Consider the following 18401-nt stretch of genomic DNA (forward strand, 5'->3'; position numbering starts at 1 on the left):
GGTAATCAGCCTCACTACCTTCCTTCACCAGAAGAGGGAGTTCATCAGACCTCAATGGTGAAGGGGAAAATGAACTCATAACAGTCACCCTTTAAGGGACATTTAGATAATTGTGAAAAAGCATTGCTGATCACCCATTTAATGAGCAAAACGTTCTTTCATCAGGTAAAATATGATCTTCTACACAGCATTAAGGATCATCGTTCTCGGCGGTGCATCATCCTGTGTGAACACGACTCTCACTGCCAAGAACAATGACAGCTATGTGTAGTATAGCTCTCTCATCTGCACATCGTTTACTTTGGTCTGATTCAAACGACTGCAAATCGGTAAAAGCTTACTGATCGGTTGTCGTATTGAGCTGCCAGTCGGTCTGTACAGTATAAACAGACTCGTAGTCTTCATGAGCAGTTGACTTTTGTAGTGATCTCGGTGATCTTGCAATTCTTCCGAAACAAGAATAGATTTTTTACGGTTTAAAGTATTGAATATTATTCCGGACTTGTTCAAATATTCCTAAATACAAAGTTTAGAACTAATTAGTTAAAGGATCTATTTCTTCTCTTCATCTATAGTCTAAAAGTATTTTAATATGATTTTCAATAGTGATCATTTAGATTGAATTCAATCACTGGACCAGTTTTGTTCTCGGGGACATAAGCTGCTGTCAGGAGTGTCCGGCAGTGGCTTCCTCCTGTCTCCTGTATGCAAATTGCCTCTTTGGAGAGGAGGAGGACTTGAACTCTATAGTGCCATCTGTTGGTAGTAGCGATCCTACAAGTCGAGCGCGCTCAGATGTGTGTAGGAGTAGGGAGTGGAAGCTGTGCAGCTATTGATGTGTATGGTGAGCTAAGTGGACGTGAACCATTCTTGTATGAACTATCTTACTATTGTGTTTAGAAGTCGGATTTGTCTCTGCAAACACATCGGTAGAAAACTTCTGGAGACCATGATCATTGTGTCATTGTCTGACAATTATCATTTATTCTTCATTACAAAATGTACTTTATTGAATCAAATGTAATATTTTTCTATAACATTTAGATAATACGGTCATATAGAAAATTCTACTGTCAAGAGACTGTCAAACATGAAAATCTCAATGTGCATCCCGAGGTAATGCCTCAGAGGTGGTCTCTGTCAGTGATTTATCAAATTTTTCTTCATAGTTTTATTGGTAAACCATTTGTCACCATAAATCAATCAATGAAGAAATCTAGAAGCTTAATCACTGTGACATCTTATATTGAATGTGCAGTAACTGTCACAGACCAAGGTCATGAGCCTGAAGGCGAAGAATACGCTGCTATATACAGTCCCTACTTGGTTTAATCAGAGTCTGACTCTACGAGACATCTCCATGCTTTGTAACGTCTTTTACCTAGTAAGAACAAATTCTTGATCTGGATGAAGATTCTCTGTACATATCCTTAGATCCCAACCTGGTCTTCATCTAATTGGGTCAAAAGCATGAAAAGTCAAGTAGAAGAACCAGGAAATTCCTGACAAATTATTCAATGTATTTACAAGTAGAGTTGAGCGACTTTGGTCGGATCGGGTTTCATGAGACAAAATTTGTTTCAGATGAAACTGGTCCGACTAGGGCAAAAAAAGTCGGAGTTTCGTCCGAAACCCGACCGCAATGCAAGTCAATGGGAAATAAAAGTCGGCATTGAGCGGATGACATTCATCCACTCAATGCCAACTTTTATTTCCGATTGACTTGCATTGGGATCGGGTTTCGGATGAAACGCCGACTTTTTTTGCCGTAGTCGGACCAGTTTCATCTGAAACAAATTTTGTTTCATGAAACCCGATCCGACCAAAGTCGCTCAACTCTATTTACAAGTAATGGCTGTAGGACTGTAAAACATGACTGGTGGTCAGAACCTACAGATATGGAAAGAATCATCAACATAAAGCAACAGTCAGTGCATCATTGCTTAGAGGGCCCATATAAAAGGTTTACATTATAACGTATCAGATATTTTATCCTGGAGTTTTCTGCAAAGTGTTGGTTCATGGCACCCACTTGGCAGGATGATAAGGATTTTTTTTAGCACCCACTATTGATGGTGTGACCAATTTACATATATTAAATGACACATAATCTGTAATTCCTATGTTGGCTTCATTATACATTGGCTTTATTTATACCATATCAATTCTCTAAGGTTCCCTGTTTCTGTACCAAAGGTTCCAGATATATTGTTTTACCTCATCCTTCTGAGTACGACTACAGTATATATTTGTACAGGTGTGAGAACCTCCTCATCTACATATCAATTTATATATTTGCTTATACCATCTACCCCTGTCTCTCCCTATAGCCTCACTAATCATCACACCAATGACCCTGTTCATGGATGACAGATATAGCCAGTATACTTAGTGTGCAGGAGGCCTGACTTGATTGGAAAGCCTCTCTGAATAGGTTATTGCATATTTAAATTTCCTGAGGAGCATTGCATGGCCTATAATTCTCCTTACGTCGACTTGGAACTCTCCACAAGGAGACTTGACAGGAGGTCTGATTTGATTGGAAAACCTCTCTGAAGAGCTTTTTGCATATTTAAATTCCATGAGGAGCACTTTCCACAAGGAGAAATGTTAGCCTTTAGACCCCCAGTAGAGGCCTCCCACTCAGCCAAATCAGATCTCCTGCTTTGCACTGATGAGGGGCAAACATTCCGAAACACATCTCTTCAAAAGAAGTTGTTGGCTTGGCTTCTCTTCTTACGTCATGTAGCAAGGATTGTTAAAGGGTTGATACTGACTTTTAACATTGCTAGTTCCACTAAATAGTGCAAGAGGTCCAGTTCTCTTTTTCTCTGAAGAGGCTATGTGCATATTATACAAATAGTGTAGATTGCTCAGCACACTGAATGTACGGAGTGGAGCCCTGTGTGTATGAGGTGTACGGAGCGGAGCCCTGTGTGTTCGAGGTGTGCGGAGCCCTGTGTGTATGAGGTGTACGGAGCGGAGCCCTGTGTGTTCGATGTGTGTACGAGTTGTACGGAGCGGAGCCCTGTGTGTACGAGGTGTACAGAGCGGAGCCGCGTGTGTACGAGGTGTATGGAGCAGAGCCGCATGTGTACGAGGTGTACGGAGCGGAGCTGCGCGTGTACGGGGTGTATTAATTTTGAAAGGAATGCGGCCCCCCAGCTCAAATTTTTTTATGTGCGGCCCATTTACTCTGCCGAGTTTGAGACCCTTGCTCTAAGTGAATAGAGAAGGTTTTGCATTTTCAGCCAGCCACTCAATGTGTGAGGGGGTTATCCTAATTCTCCCGGAAATGCAGATGAAGAAGGAAAGAACAGTCATGTTGCTATATTTCAGGATGCCCAATTGTTTTGCTCTCCTAGGAAATAAGGAAGAATTACTGTTGACCAAATGAGTGTTATCTTACACATATAGGCACCGTATTGAGATTAATAACTTTGTTAAAAAAAAAATCTTTAGGCACCAACTTTCTCTTCTTGTAGTCAAAACCCCTGCAAAAGTTATGTGCAGTGGTCTGTTCCACAACATTCAGCACATCCCTGCCTACAACCTGGAACATTCCACTGAACACAAAAGGGGTTCTGACTACACAAAGAAAAAGATGTCAGATTTTTTTCCTCAGTTTAATTTAGGCGGAACGATATAATAACAAAACAGAGCATAGGTGCAATCACTCAACAATCTCAAATATAAACACTAATTTACGTATGGTCAGGCATCTAATGCCCTTAATGTTTACCAATTTTCATTTGATAGGCAACCAAAATAAAAGGTGGGTTATTTCTCTTATCTGGTGTCAGCTCATAATATATTCAGTATTTCTGTTAATTACATGCGGCTCATCCACAGATCGGTGCACATATTGATCATTTTCGCCAGTCTCTGTCCCCAGTGGGGTTCATAATTAAATTTCCAAAATGCAATTTTCACTGTAAAGCCTCTACCTAATACTAATGTTAGAAAAAAATTTCCTTGCTATTTTGCTTTAGTAAGTTGGCCATTCCGGCACTGAAATATCCGACGATCACATTAATAGAAACCTGGGAATTATTTTATGCAGGCTATATAAAGATCAGAGTTTAGATCAATCACTTAATGATCAGTTACACTTAGTAATCAGATTAAATATTCTCCTTGGGATGATAGAGAATAATATGTGAACACATTTACCACTCATGGATGGACTGGTCGTGACGGGGACTCCAACAATATTAAAGAATATAGGGTCTTTACCAGCCGCCATGATAGTAATATATGAGCACACACTTGTATTTTACCATTTTTATTTCTTTATATTTTTACCATCCTTTTATTTCAATATTAGGTAATAGTGTGACTGACTCATTCAGACAAGTTTTGGATCCGAGTTTCATCAGTGTTTGGTCGTTGTGACCATAAGAGCTTCATCTGATGCCATCTGTGATTTTCCCAGACCTATATGATTAATTTTGATCCAAGACAATGATCAAAAATGAATATGTTACTGTGACTTTTTTGTTGTTGTTGTTAAAAAACACAGACACGTGAACAGCTTCATAGAATATAATGGGTCCTGTATGTGCTCTATCCGTGAAAAACCCAGGTAGATAACATATACCGGACTGACGGATGTCGGAGTAAGCGCAGTGTGCCACCCTTGTGCCTAGAAGCAGCCAGTCCAAAGGGTTTGTGCCCCTCAATAAGACTTTACCCTCAGTGTGTTTGAGGCTTTGTTGGACTTTTAAGAAGTTTTGACCTATTTTTCTATTTCTTTTATTAAAGTAAAATTTATTTTTTTAAGCATTGGAGTGTTGCTTCTAATCTAAGATCTCAGACCATAGACTTATAATTTCCCACCCCCTGTCTTCACCTTTTATCGTTGCCGTTCCGATTCTGCGGCGCCATCATGTGACAGCAGATTCTGATTGTCCTAAAGTCAGACGTGACGGTCACAACCGCTCAGTGTAACCGCTCAGTGTAAGTCTATGACAGCCAGGATGAGGCCAGGACGAGGCAGCCATAGACTGGCATTGCAAAGTGACCTCCAGTGAACACTGGGGCCACCCGGGAGGTCACAAACTGGTGGAGACTGATGAATGAGGTGACAATAGTAGTTGAAGACGGAGGTGGAAATGTATGAGATTGGAGGCAGGGACCTTGGATTAGAAGCGTGTTTTTTAAGTGGTATTTTACTATTAATAATAATATTTATTACTAGCTGAAGAGCCCGGCGCTGCCCGGGCATAGTAACTAACTGTGGTTAGTTATAACAAATTATAATTATCCTCCATCCCATAGTCCCGTGCCCATGTATCCATCATACATATCCTCATCCCATAGTCGAGTGCCCATGTACCCATCACACATCCTCCATCCCATAGTCCCATGCCCATATACCCATCACACATCCTCCATCCCATAGTCCATTGCCCATATACCCATCACACATCCTCCATCCCATAGTCCCGTGCCCATATACCCATCACACATCCTCCATCCCATAGTCCCGTGCCCATATACCCGTCTTACATATCCTCCATCCCATAGTCCATTGCCCATATACCCATCACACATCCTCCATCCCATAGTCCCGTGCCCATATACCCATCACACATCCTCCATCCCATAGTCCCGTGCCCATATACCCATCATACATATCCTCCATCCCATACTCCAGTGCCCATATACCCATCACACATCCTTCATCCCATAGTCCCGTGCCCATATACCCATCACACATCCTTCATCTCATAGTCCCGTGCCCATATACCCGTCTTACATATCCGCCATCCCATAGTCCCATGCCCATATACCCATCACACATTCTCCATCCCATAGTCAACCATTATGACATCATAATGAGCGGTGGGGCTTGCAACCTATGATGACATCAGTGTCACCATGGCAACCATTATGACATCATAATGAGGGGCGGGGCTTGATACACACACACTTTTTCCCCATTATGTAGATAGGGGCAAAATTGTTTGGTGAATTGGAACGCGCAGGGTTAAAATTTCGCCTCACAACATAGCCTAGGACGCTCTCGGGGTCCAGACGGGTGACAGTGCCAAATTTTGTGGCTGTAGCTGCCAATCCCGGACATACACACACACATACATACATACAGTTGTGGACAAAAGTATTGACACCCCTGCAATTCTGTCAGATAATACTCAGTTTCTTCCTGAAAATGATTGCAATCACAAATTCTTTGGTATTATTATCTTCATTTAATTTGTCTTAAATGAAAAAACACAAAAGAGAATGAAGCAAAAAGCAAAACATTGATCATTTCACACAAAACTCCAAAAATGGGCCAGACAAAAGTATTGGCACCCTCAGCCAAATACTTGGTTGCACAACCTTTAGCCAAAATAACTGCGACCAACCGCTTCCGGTAACCATCAATGAGTTTCTTACAATGCTCTGCTGGAATTTTAGACCATTCTTCTTTGGCAAACTGCTCCAGGTCCCTGATATTTGAAGGGTGCCTTCTCCAAACTGCCATTTTTAGATCTCTCCACAGGTGTTCTATGGGATTCAGGTCTGGACTCATTGCTGGCCACCTTAGAAGTCTCCAGTGCTTTCTCTCAAGATCTACTTCTCTACTCCCCTCTTATCTCCTCTTCCCACAATCGCATACAAGATTTCTCCCGCGCATCCCCTCTACTCTGGAACTCTCTACCACAACATATCAGACTCTCACCTACCATCGAAACCTTCAAAAAGAGCCTGAAGACCCACCTCTTCCGACAAGCCTATAACCTGCAGTAACCACCGATCCACCAAACCGCTGCACGACCAGCTCTCCCCTCACCTACTGTATCCTCACCCATCCCTTGTAGATTGGGAGCCCTCGTGGGCAGGGTCCTCTCTCCTCCTGTACCAGTCGTGACTTGTATTGTTTAAGATTACTGTACTTGTATGTATTATGTATACCCCTCCTCACATATAAAGCGCCATGGAATAAATGTCGCTATAATAATAAATAATAATAATAATTAGTAATAATAATTAGTATTATTATTGGAATTATATTATTAGTAATAATTATTATTATTTATGTTGCTATTATTATTATTTATTATTATTAAAGCTTTTAAGGTCTCTGATTATTATTATTATTATTATTATTATTATTATTATTATTATTATTATTATGTAATGACAATAATATCAATACTAATTGTTTAGAAATAATATCAACAATAATGACTATTATAATAAACATTAATATTAATGATATTAATAACATCAATAATGCTTATTTAGTCATATTATTAATAACAATAATAAGGATGGTAATAATAATGATTTGTTACTAATATTAATTATCTCAATATTAATACTAAGCTTTATTAATAATTATTGTGTTTGATCACTCTAAGCTTGATGATAATGATAGAAACAATATATAAATTCATAAACAGATGAATAGAAAAGTATTTTTGAATGACCTGCAATGCGCTGATACGACCGGCAGATGGAAGCAACTAGCCTGAATCTCCGCTGTGGAGCTACATGTGTATCAACAACAAAAGAGCCGGAGCGTTGTAGGCGGCCCCTTTAAGCGGAGTTGCTTGTGAGCTGCAGGCATCGCATGGTTAGAATGAAATGGGGATCAGCTCCGGTCCGAGCAGGAGACAGGAGGGATAAACACAGGACAGAAGAAAGTTCTCTGCAGCAAGCGACACCGAGCGGACCGGGCAGCCTCCTCCTGTGATCACCGCCTCGGAGCACGAAGTCCAGGAGCAGCGCAGAAGTTTTGGGATCCGCCTGGATTGTAGGGTCGGAGGGATGGCAGGCAGTGATGTCCTGAGCAGCGCTCAGTCCCAGGAGTAAGGAGTCTCCACAGTCTCCTCCTTGGCTGAAGAGCTCACAGTCTGCACCACAGATTGGCTCCTCTCTGAGTTTGGGAGGACTGAGAGCTCTCCTCCAGAGGTCCTGCAGTGACCGGGGACCCTCTCCTCCAGAGGTCCTGCAGTGACCGGGGACCCTCTCCTCCAGAGGTCCTGCTGTGACCGGGGAGCCTCTCCTCCAGAGGTCCTGCAGTGACCGGGGACCCTCTCCTCCAGAGGTCCTGCTGTGACCGGGGAGCCTCTCCTCCAGAGGTCCTGCAGTGACCGGGGACCCTCTCCTCCAGAGGTCCTGCTGTGACCGGGGAGCCTCTCCTCCAGAGGTCCTGCAGTGACCGGGGACCCTCTCCTCCAGAGGTCCTGCTGTGACCGGGGAGCCTCTCCTCCAGAGGTCCTGCAGTGACCGGGGACCCTCTCCTCCAGAGGTCCTGCTGTGACCGGGGAGCCTCTCCTCCAGAGGTCCTGCAGTGACCGGGGACCCTCTCCTCCAGAGGTCCTGCTGTGACCGGGGACCCTCTCCTCCAGAGGTCCTGCAGTGACCGGGGACCCTCTCCTCCAGAGGTCCTGCTGTGACCGGGGACCCTCTCCTCCAGAGGTCCTGCAGTGACCGGGGACCCTCTCCTCCAGAGGTCCTGCTGTGACCGGGGACCCTCTCCTCCAGAGGTCCTGCAGTGACCGGGGACCCTCTCCTCCAGAGGTCCTGCTGTGACCGGGGAGCCTCTCCTCCAGAGGTCCTGCTGTGACCGGGGAGCCTCTCCTCCAGAGGTCCTGCTGTGACCGGGGAGCCTCTCCTCCAGAGGTCCTGCAGTGACCGGGGACCCTCTCCTCCAGAGGTCCTGCTGTGACCGGGGACCCTCTCCTCCAGAGGTCCTGCTGTGACCGGGGACCCTCTCCTCCAGAGGTCCTGCTGTGACCGGGGACCCTCTCCTCCAGAGGTCCTGCTGTGACCGGGGACCCTCTCCTCCAGAGGTCCTGCTGTGACCGGGGAGCCTCTCCTCCAGAGGTCCTGCTGTGACCGGGGAGCCTCTCCTCCAGAGGTCCTGCTGTGACCGGGGAGCCTCTCCTCCAGAGGTCCTGCTGTGACCGGGGAGCCTCTCCTCCAGAGGTCCTGCTGTGACCGGGGACCCTCTCCTCCAGAGGTCCTGCTGTGACCGGGGACCCTCTCCTCCAGAGGTCCTGCTGTGACCGGGGACCCTCTCCTCCAGAGGTCCTGCTGTGACCGGGGACCCTCTCCTCCAGAGGTCCTGCTGTGACCGGGGACCCTCTCCTCCAGAGGTCCTGCTGTGACCGGGGACCCTCTCCTCCAGAGGTCCTGCTGTGACCGGGGACCCTCTCCTCCAGAGGTCCTGCTGTGACCGGGGACCCTCTCCTCCTCAGCACCCACCGCCCATCACACTGGGATCTGGCTTATATTAAGCTTTCTGGATTTACAATTCTCGCAGAAGGAGTTTTTGGGTTTCTGCACCATATTTTCTGGGATTTCCTGGTAGGAGATCACTATCTGCGAGGACTGGACTACAATGATTGCTGCACTTTCTTACTTTTGTCTGCTGTGTGGATCGGTATGCATCTCCTCAGGTATGAAGGATGGAGGGGTGTACTCTTTATTTCTGTCACTTCTTTATAGATGTATATAGACAGGGAGCCAGCATGGAAGCAGCAATGTTAATATTTCCATCTAGTGCCTAATGGCATTCATTTACTGTCCTGGACTATACTTTGTTCTTTTCCCAAAGAGGTTCTGCAGCAGCCCTGTGATTGACATGACTTTCTCAGGGCATTCACACCAGAAGGGAGGGAGAGAGGCCAATTGACAAGCTAAAGCCGCCAAACTTTTACCAAGGTGCTGTGAATGTTCTGTGTCTCATGTTCCCTGGAGCATTCATGTTTGTGTGATAATCCTATAATCAGCCCTAATTACCTGCTCCAACCCGGGTCATTAATGGCGCCCCGCGGCAGGCAACGGGGCATTGGGCACTGTCACCCACTATGGCCAGCGCTTCTGCTAGGTGAGATGGCGTGCCAGAACTAACTGCAGCTCTGCTGTGTGTGTGTGTGTATATATATATATATATATATATATATATATGTGTGTACAGCATGTATATGTGTATGTATGTATATAGATAGATAGATATATAGATATAGAAAAAATTGAAAAAACAGCACAAAATAGAAAAAGGATTCGGGTGCAAGCCCTTTAGGTACATACCAAACCTCCAAATAGTCCATTAAAAAAGAAATATGGGCTATTAAAAAAGCACTTTATTGAAAACTACTATGGTGTGCTGCTTTCTTTTTTGATGGACTATATATATAGATATATATATATGCATACATATAGATAGATACCTAGACAGACAGACAAATCGAAAAGTATATATACACATAATACCATACATAACTTCAGGTGAGAATCAGAGCAGGTACTGGAACGAGCACTGGAGCGGGTACTGTACTTGGTACTGGAGCTGGTACTGGAGTGGATACTGGAGCGAGTACTGGTACTGAAGCTGGTACTGCATCGGATACTGGAGCTGGTACTGGATCGGGTGATGGAATGGGTACTATAGCTGGTACTGGATCGGGTACTGGAGCTGGTACTGGATCAGGTACTAGAGCTGGTATTGGAGCTGTACTGGATCGGGTACTGGAGCTGGTACTGAAGCGGGTACTGGAGCTGGTACTGGAATGGGTACTGGAGCTGTATTGGAGCTGGGACTGGCGAGGTGGACTTCTATGATTCTCCGACTGTGAGGAGCTGAGATATTTCTGGCTTGAGGTCAGATGATTCTCTCTTTCTCTTACACATGTTAGAAATTAGTCTGATTATTACAGAAGATCAGGTTCAGTTAGAATGAGTGATTGCCTTCTCTTCTGGCCGCCTTGGAATAGTTGTTTTTTTGTTTTTATTGTCTCTTTGTTGTTTTTTTCTTTTTTTTTGAGGGTTGGAGGAGAGGGGGGAATCTTTTAGCTAAGTGGCATCCAACAGACAACCTGGACATGTCCTATTGTTATTCCAACAGCAGGGACAAGTTTTCAGCAACAAGCTATTCCTCTGTAGTGTCTGTTGTAGCCCAAGGTTGTAATTAGAGCACATTTGAAGGGGGCAACAGGAAACCAGCCCCCCACTCTGAAGTTTAGAGACACAGATAGTGCCTGGTGCAGAAGTTATTGACAAAAAATAAAAGCTGAGGGTATGGAGTATATACTGTGTGGTTTCCTTTCCCGTCTCTGTGTAAACTTAAGAAGTAGGAAAAGTTGAGTATACGAGTAGTTTGGGTCTTAATGTTTTGGAATGATTTAAGACTGAACATATTTTGGTTTTATGGAGTTTCGAAGCGTTCTACTTCCAGTATTAAGTAATAAATTGTGTGTTTTGGTTTGGAAAATCATTGGCTTGTAGAGAGTTGGCTTGTTGGTACCTGGTGCCAAATCTTAAGGCTACGTTCCCGCGATGAGTGTTTGGTGAGGTTTTCACGCTAATTTTATTTAATGGGTGCGGAAATGGTACAGAAAATCACCAAATGCTTATCATGGGAATGTAGCTGTAGATGGACAGATAGATAGAAATTAGATAGATATAGTGAGCGTTAGGTCCACAGATGTGTAAAATTATCTTTAAGACTAGTGATAGCAGAACTTCCATCCTGGCCACCCGAATGGCCACCAACCACACTTAAGTGCTATTATCTATTCTAACCGTTTTATTTGGAGATTTTATGTTTGGTGTAATAATTATACGTCATATAATTGAGCACAGCTTTGTGGCATTAAGTAGACGAATGACCATTGAGGAGAAGCCAAGGGTTTATAATGGAGTGGAAAGTTGGCCCTGCCGCAGATCCTAAGTGTCACCACTTGGCAGTACGGAATATTCGCCATGTGATATGCTATATCTTCTGCGTTTGTGTATATCACTATAACACTGGGTTCCCACTTTTGAGATATTTTCGTGATCTGGACCCGGTCCCATTGTCCCTTTTCATTAAAGTTCTCTTTGCAGGCTGATATTGTCCAGCTCTTATGGGATGGGGCATTCATGTATATAAATATGTTAATCACCCAATATATACTGTCCCATATTCCACAGCGCTGTACAGACTGTGCTCACGTCGTCGGCCCCATAAGTTAATATAGCTGTTTTTTTCTATAAATTTCATAAAAAATATATTTTCCTAAGGCAACAATTTTTGGTGAGTTTTTAACACTACATATTTTGGGGGGAAAAAATGCAAGCAACCTATTTTATTTAATGGGTGCAGAAAATCTGCAACATGAAAACCTCACCAAAAACTCATCGTGGAAACAAGGCTTTATTCAGACGTCAGTGATTTTTTGGGGGTATGCAAATCTAAATCTGATTTTTTTTTTTCATCAATGTTTGATCAATGTTTAAAGAGAATCTGTTACCCTTTTTTTGGCCTATGAGCTGCCGGCATTGACATCAGGGTCTTATCTACGGCATTCTGTAATGCTGTAGATAAGCCCCAGATGTAACCTGAAAGATAAGAAAAAAGAGTTAGATTATACTCACCGGAGGGGGCGGTCCGGTCCGATGGGTGTCGTGGTCCGGTCCGGTGCCTCCTATCTTCATATGATGCCATCCTCTTCTTCCCTTCCTGTCGTGGCTCCGTCGCAGGAGCACTGCTCTGCCTGTTGAGGGCAGAGCAGAGTACTGCAGTGTGCAGGCGCCAGACCTCTCCCGATGCCAGCGCACTGCAGAGCTCTGCCCTCAACAATGAGCAGTGATTTTGTTTTTGTTTGTTTTTTTTTGCAGACCCATAATTGTATAGGTTATTTTGATCTGTAAGGCTGGTTTGACACTTACTGTATTTTTGCGGGCCGATTTTGCGGCCCCAATGCATTTCTATGGGGCCGCAAAATCGGCCCTCAAAAATTCCAGGGTGCGCCTTGTGCCGTACAGTCGTGAGGGCCATTCTTGCTCAATCTTTTTCACGGCGTACGGACACGGCTCCCATTGTAACTCAATGGGGCTGCAAAAACAAACAGAAGTTTGTTTTTGAGGCGCGCCGTCTGTTCCGCTTTTGCGGAAAGCTGTTTTTTTTTTCCAATACTATTTCCATAGTATTGGGGGGGAAAAAACGGCGATCCGCAAACATTTTTGCTGCCCGTTATTGCTGTACACCACAAAAAATGCGGCGATACGGCCTGCAAAAACGGGACGTAATAACGGTCCTCAAAAAATGCGGTAAGTGTAAAACCAGCCTTAATCGGATAAAAAACAGACATGGACACATGAAAAGCTCTATAGATTATAATGGGCTTGTGTTCTATCAGGGAATGAGCAAATACGGACACGTACATGATTTACGGACCACTCAATAAGGTCTAAGGTCTCATTCGGAAGTCTGATTTTTTTTGCGGACTACAAAATCAGACCGATTATTCTGAGCACTGTGTGGTTCGTCTCAACCAATTTACTCGTATGTGGAGAAATTAATAAAAAATTATTTCTCCACCTTCTCCATTATGACAGTCCGTGAAAATCAGATCGCACTTGAATGTAATTTGTTTCCTGAGATCGAAATCTGTGCATGCGCCTCCACTGGCGGCCTTTTTCCCAGAGTCCTCCTCATTGAAATCATGGAAATGCAAGGGCTTCGGGCTATGACAAAATGTTGGCAGAGCCCCCGCACCGCCGAACACCACGTCCTATCAGCCTAGGAATCACAGCATTGCGTTGCATCTCCAAAACCCCCTCCTCCCAGCCTCAGGCCCACAGTATTGCCTGACTCCTGCCTCCGCTGTCCCCCCAGTAAGCTACACTCGGACTATAAGACACCCCCCCATTTTTTTTTTTGGGGGGGGGGGAGTGCGTCTTATAGTCCAAAAACTACAGTATTTCCTTTTGATCCAAGTCCCTAATCAATCTTATCCATACAATTTTAGGGATCCATGAATATCACTGGCAGAACAGCGAAGGCATGAAGTCCTCCTGCGGAGAGTAACCTTGTACTTGAGAGAAGTTTTGTGATTTCTTTATTTTCCCAACAATGATGGTAAAAACTGACACTGGCCAAACACTGCACCACCGGGGTGACAAGGAAGATTGAACTTTTTTGTCTTCCTCTTATTGGAATGTGCAATTAAGGAACCTTAGAGAAATAAGTAACTTCTTCTGTATCTCCTGCTCTCAGGCTAATTTATGGCCCTGGATTATCAGCTTCAAAAGAATTGAATCACTCTCTGTGTTAAAGTTTATTTGCATGTTTAAAGGCAATTGTCAGGGTGATGTATGGAGGAAGGGAAGATTTGGGGACAGATAAGAGATTTAGGGGCCATTAGTTTGTGTTTGAATTTGGGTTTCTGACTGCTGAATGTTATCAGGACTTCTGTGCTTTGTGTGGATGGATCAGTGTTTGCTCTCCATGCTTGCAACAGGAAAAGGTCACAGAGAAAGGGCGCATGTCATCTGTGGGGCCACAGGTGCTGTAGAACTAATAGTATCAGCATGCCCTAGAGAGCCCCATGCTTATCTGTACTTGTAGTTCTAAGATGATCCAAGTAGCGGTATAGCTTTGAAGGATGTTTCGGTAGCCATCACATCCTGGCCTTGCTTGCTAAGAAAACTTAGGACAGGTGTGGGGAACAAATAATAGATTTTTGGGGAGCAGGGGATTCAAGATTTCCTTCTTGCTGAAGTCATTCAGCCCAAAATGACAACTTAAGAACTTCAAAGCCTACTGGAACCTGTATTTGTTCAGGGTTTGTGGGAGACAGATTTCTTTGCATTCTTGTCTTGCATCTAAAACCAGCCCCAGCCTGAATCTGTGACCTGATTGCCAGAAACCCTAAAGCCGAACCCCAATATTTCATGCAGCTCTGCCAAGCATGGGGTCTCAATAGGAAAAAGGGGAACAGGCTGCCGGCAGACACACCTAGTAGTAGCTTATCTGTCGGGTTAAGGAAGGATTAAGCTCCCGTCACACTCAGTGACGCTACAGCGATCCCGACAACGATATGATCTGGTAGGGATCGTTGCTGCGCCGCTATGTGGTCGCTGGTGAGATGCCAAACAGTAAGATCTTCCCAACGACGCAGCAACGATACGGCGAGCCGTAGCGACCTTTGTAATGATGACGGTGGTCGTTGGGACCCTGTCACATAGCAGCTACTCTGACAATTCAGACCTCGATGAGGGATGTACTGTGTGACGCTGTAGTCACACAGGCGTAGATTTGCGGTGCCTTTTCCGCGCCCCCTCAGCTCCGACTGGTGGTTGAAGAATAGTTAAATTGATGTGGAGTCGCAGCCGGAGAACGCTACTATGATCTGCAAACCAGCACGCGGTCAGGAACAAAGAACGGAAGCGCTACTATGTTGCCTTAAAGGCCGCCAATCAGGATGCAGTAGCGACCACCAATCGAAGCTGAGGGAGCACGGAAAAGGCAACGCAAATCCACGCCTATGTGTCTCGCTTCTAAGTCGCTAACAAGGTCGTTGGTAAGGTGTCAAACATACCGATGCATGCTACCCAGTGGGATCTCAACGATCAAAAAAATGTCCAGGTCATTCCGACACGACCAGTGATCTCACAGCAGGGGCCTTGTCGCTGCTACCTGTCAAACGTAGCGAGATCGCTGCTGAGGTCGCTGTGGCGTCACAAAACTTGTGACTCAGCAGCGATCTCGCTAGCAATCTCACTTAGTGTGACGGGGCTTAGGGCATGCTGAAATCCAACATGCGTGATCTTTCTTTTCCTCTACATCTATTATCTGGGGAAAGTTGGCAAACCTTTATATACATTAAATAGTTGCCTGGTTCGACAACTTAAAGTGAAAGTTAAATTTTACTGCTAGAATTTAGATACCACAGGTGAGGTTATGTCCTTTATTTCTGGAGAAGCTGAGAAATAACTGATATGCCCGATATTTGTAAATGGCAGATCTGCCAATTTAGGGCTCGAGGAGAGATCTACTCCATGTCTGTGGCCCCCCTGGACATTCTGCTGGTTAGTACTATTGGTCTATTATATGTTATGTTAAACGACAGAATATACAATATAATCAAATGGAAATATACGGTACGGGCACTGTGTTCAGGATTCCTGTGACACAGTTACATGGCCATGTTCATGAAGCCTTCCCCCGCAATATGGAGGCAGGCGACACATCTGTGCCTCAGGCCGGTTTCACGTGTCAGTTTTTTTTCTTATAAGTGAAGAACAAAGTTCGGCCTCATTGAGACATTCAGTATTTGGTCAGTATTTTACATCAGTATTTGTAAGCCAAACCCAGGAGTGGGTGATAAATACAGAAGTGGTGACGTGCTTCTATTATACTTTTCCTCTGATTGTTCCGATCCTGATATTGGCTTACAAATACTGAGGTATAAAACTCACCAAATACTGATAGTGTGAACGTGGCCTACGTTTTATTGCGTTGGGACCCATATTTCATCCCTTTTTCTAGTATGAAGAAAATAACTAGAATAACTAATAAGTAGAACGTCTCCATATTTTAATTTCTGTGGACCGATGACCAACATGTGAAAAGGCAAGTGATCGTAATGGGTCGGTAATCCATCCACCAAAATAACCGATGGTACTAGCACCAAAAACAATTATATGTGAAAGAACCTTAAGGCCTCATACAAACATGCGTGAAAAAATGGTACTTTTGGATCAGCGTCATCAGCGTGTCTTCCCTGGATGTTTTTACTATCAGCGTGTCATCAGTGTTTCTCATGGATGGATAAATAAATCAATAAATTACAATTGCTCTTCCTCTCGTTTGCAATGTTAAATATGGACAGAACACAGATGTCATCCGTGTATTGTACGGGTTATTGACAGACCCGTAGACTTGTATTGGCCCATTTCCTCTGCGCTTCCCAGAAAAAAAAAAGGACGTCTCCTTGAGATTTACATGGACACATTGTCTGTAAAAAACCCCAGACATGCACAGGAGGCCTTAGGGATTGTGTACATGGAGGATTTTTGAATTAGGGTTTTCCAGTGGAAACTGCTTCGGGAAATTCTTCTTCTTTGGGGAGTTCTTGAGGTTTTTTTTAGGAGGTTTTTGTGTTGTGTTTTGAAGAGTTTTTCCTCTGAACCATTTTTTCAGCCTTTTGATAGGACAGTGCCTTTGGATTTGGTGGATTTTCCATCAGGAAATGCTTCACAGAAATGGATCAGGGCTTTTTTTTTTTTGTTACCTTCAAGTGTACTTCAGAACCTGAATTGGGAGAAAAAATGTTCAAAAGACTGAACCTGAGAACAGCAATGAAAATCAGTAGGAAGAGTCTTTATGGCATTTTTTGTGATTTTTTTTTTCAGGCATTTTATGGCGCAAACGCTCTCTGAAAGACTTATAAAAAAAGCTCTGTGTGTACATACCCTAAAAAGGCTGTCCTACTAGAAGACAACAATTGCTACCAGAGTTGCAATGGTGACCGTGTGGACTGAAGTTCTTCTCTCATTCTAGAACACGGTTGAGTAGAATATAACTATAGATGAGCATTTGTGGGAGCCCAGATCACGTAAGACCTCGCTCACTTTGGTCATGTATGTTCCATTGATGGAGACATCATCAAATATGGTCTCTTTCTAATTTATGCAGTTATTCTCATCTCTGTTCTCTTTCTGCAAGTCCTTTGGCACACATGAGGCTTAATGTACACATGCACTGCTTATTGTCTGCTTTCAATGCCATCTATTTATACGCAATGTTGAAGGACACACAAGAAAAACATTTTTTTTTTCTCTCGCACAGATGGAATTGTAGTCTGGTGTGGCATAATTTCAGGAATGTGATATGACTCCGAGGGCAGGTATTGTGGACTTACAAAAAGCCAGGCTATTTGGGACAAGGTCAATGTTCTCATTTTATCCTGAGATTTATTTATTTTGTATTCATACAGATTGAGCACTCTGCAGATTGCGTAGATTTCAAAAGGTCTTCAGCACTTTGACTTTTAAAGATCATGGCCACTTTCCTATATATGCAGTAGACGTAGCTAGAACACGGACTAGAGATAGGTTCATAAATACATCCAGAATAGTGATAGCAATAATGAAAAAAGAGTCCTGTTTTTAGTAATTTTTTAAATTTTTGCTTCTAAATACCCTTACCATTGAAATGCCGAACGTTCATCTGTTTTCAGTGGTGATTGAGGAGAAAGTCTCTGCCCGAGGTGTTTTATCTCCCCAGAAAACAAAAGGGAATTGGAATTCCAGCTGCCCGATCCTTCTCTTCCCCAAAATCGTCTGTTGAGGGAGTTCTGGTAGGCCGAAATCCCTGTTTGGGTTTAGTTGTTCAGGATCATATTGTAAATAGCATGGACAAAAAACCCTACTAAAACATAACTTTTACTAAATAATTCAATGCAACATTGGGACAGTTGGCAACCAGCCCAAACAGGTTCACACGTCTTATCTGAATACTGACCAAAGCATTGGATGCCTTCAACCACATATAGTAGAAACATACCAAAATGAAAAAGTGCCAGTGCATATAAAATGTTTAGATCTCACTAGCGATGAGGGAACGTGCTTGGATAACGTCTTTTCCGAGCATGCTCGAGTGTTATCCGAGT

The 18401-nt window shown here is 43.8% G+C and overlaps 1 protein-coding gene across 4 annotated transcripts in view; it reads left to right on the forward strand.

Moving 5' to 3' along the window:
* ROBO1 (roundabout guidance receptor 1) overlaps nucleotides 1–18401 on the forward strand; it is a 1387368-nt gene that overhangs the window by 929292 nt on the left and 439675 nt on the right. The window contains exon 1 of one of the 4 annotated variants that reach the window (XM_073584453.1): nucleotides 9088–9419. The exons of the other annotated variants lie outside the window; for them this stretch is intronic. Within the exon in view, the coding sequence (XP_073440554.1) occupies nucleotides 9362–9419 (58 nt within the window). The 5' untranslated portion in view covers nucleotides 9088–9361. Of the gene's footprint in view, nucleotides 1–9087; nucleotides 9420–18401 lie in introns of those variants that run through there. 4 annotated transcript variants of the gene reach the window in all.

This window comes from Dendrobates tinctorius, unplaced genomic scaffold (genome assembly GCF_039654945.1).
Source record: "Dendrobates tinctorius isolate UK_male_01 unplaced genomic scaffold, ASM3965494v1 ptg000084l, whole genome shotgun sequence".
Lineage (NCBI taxonomy): Eukaryota > Metazoa > Chordata > Amphibia > Anura > Dendrobatidae > Dendrobates > Dendrobates tinctorius.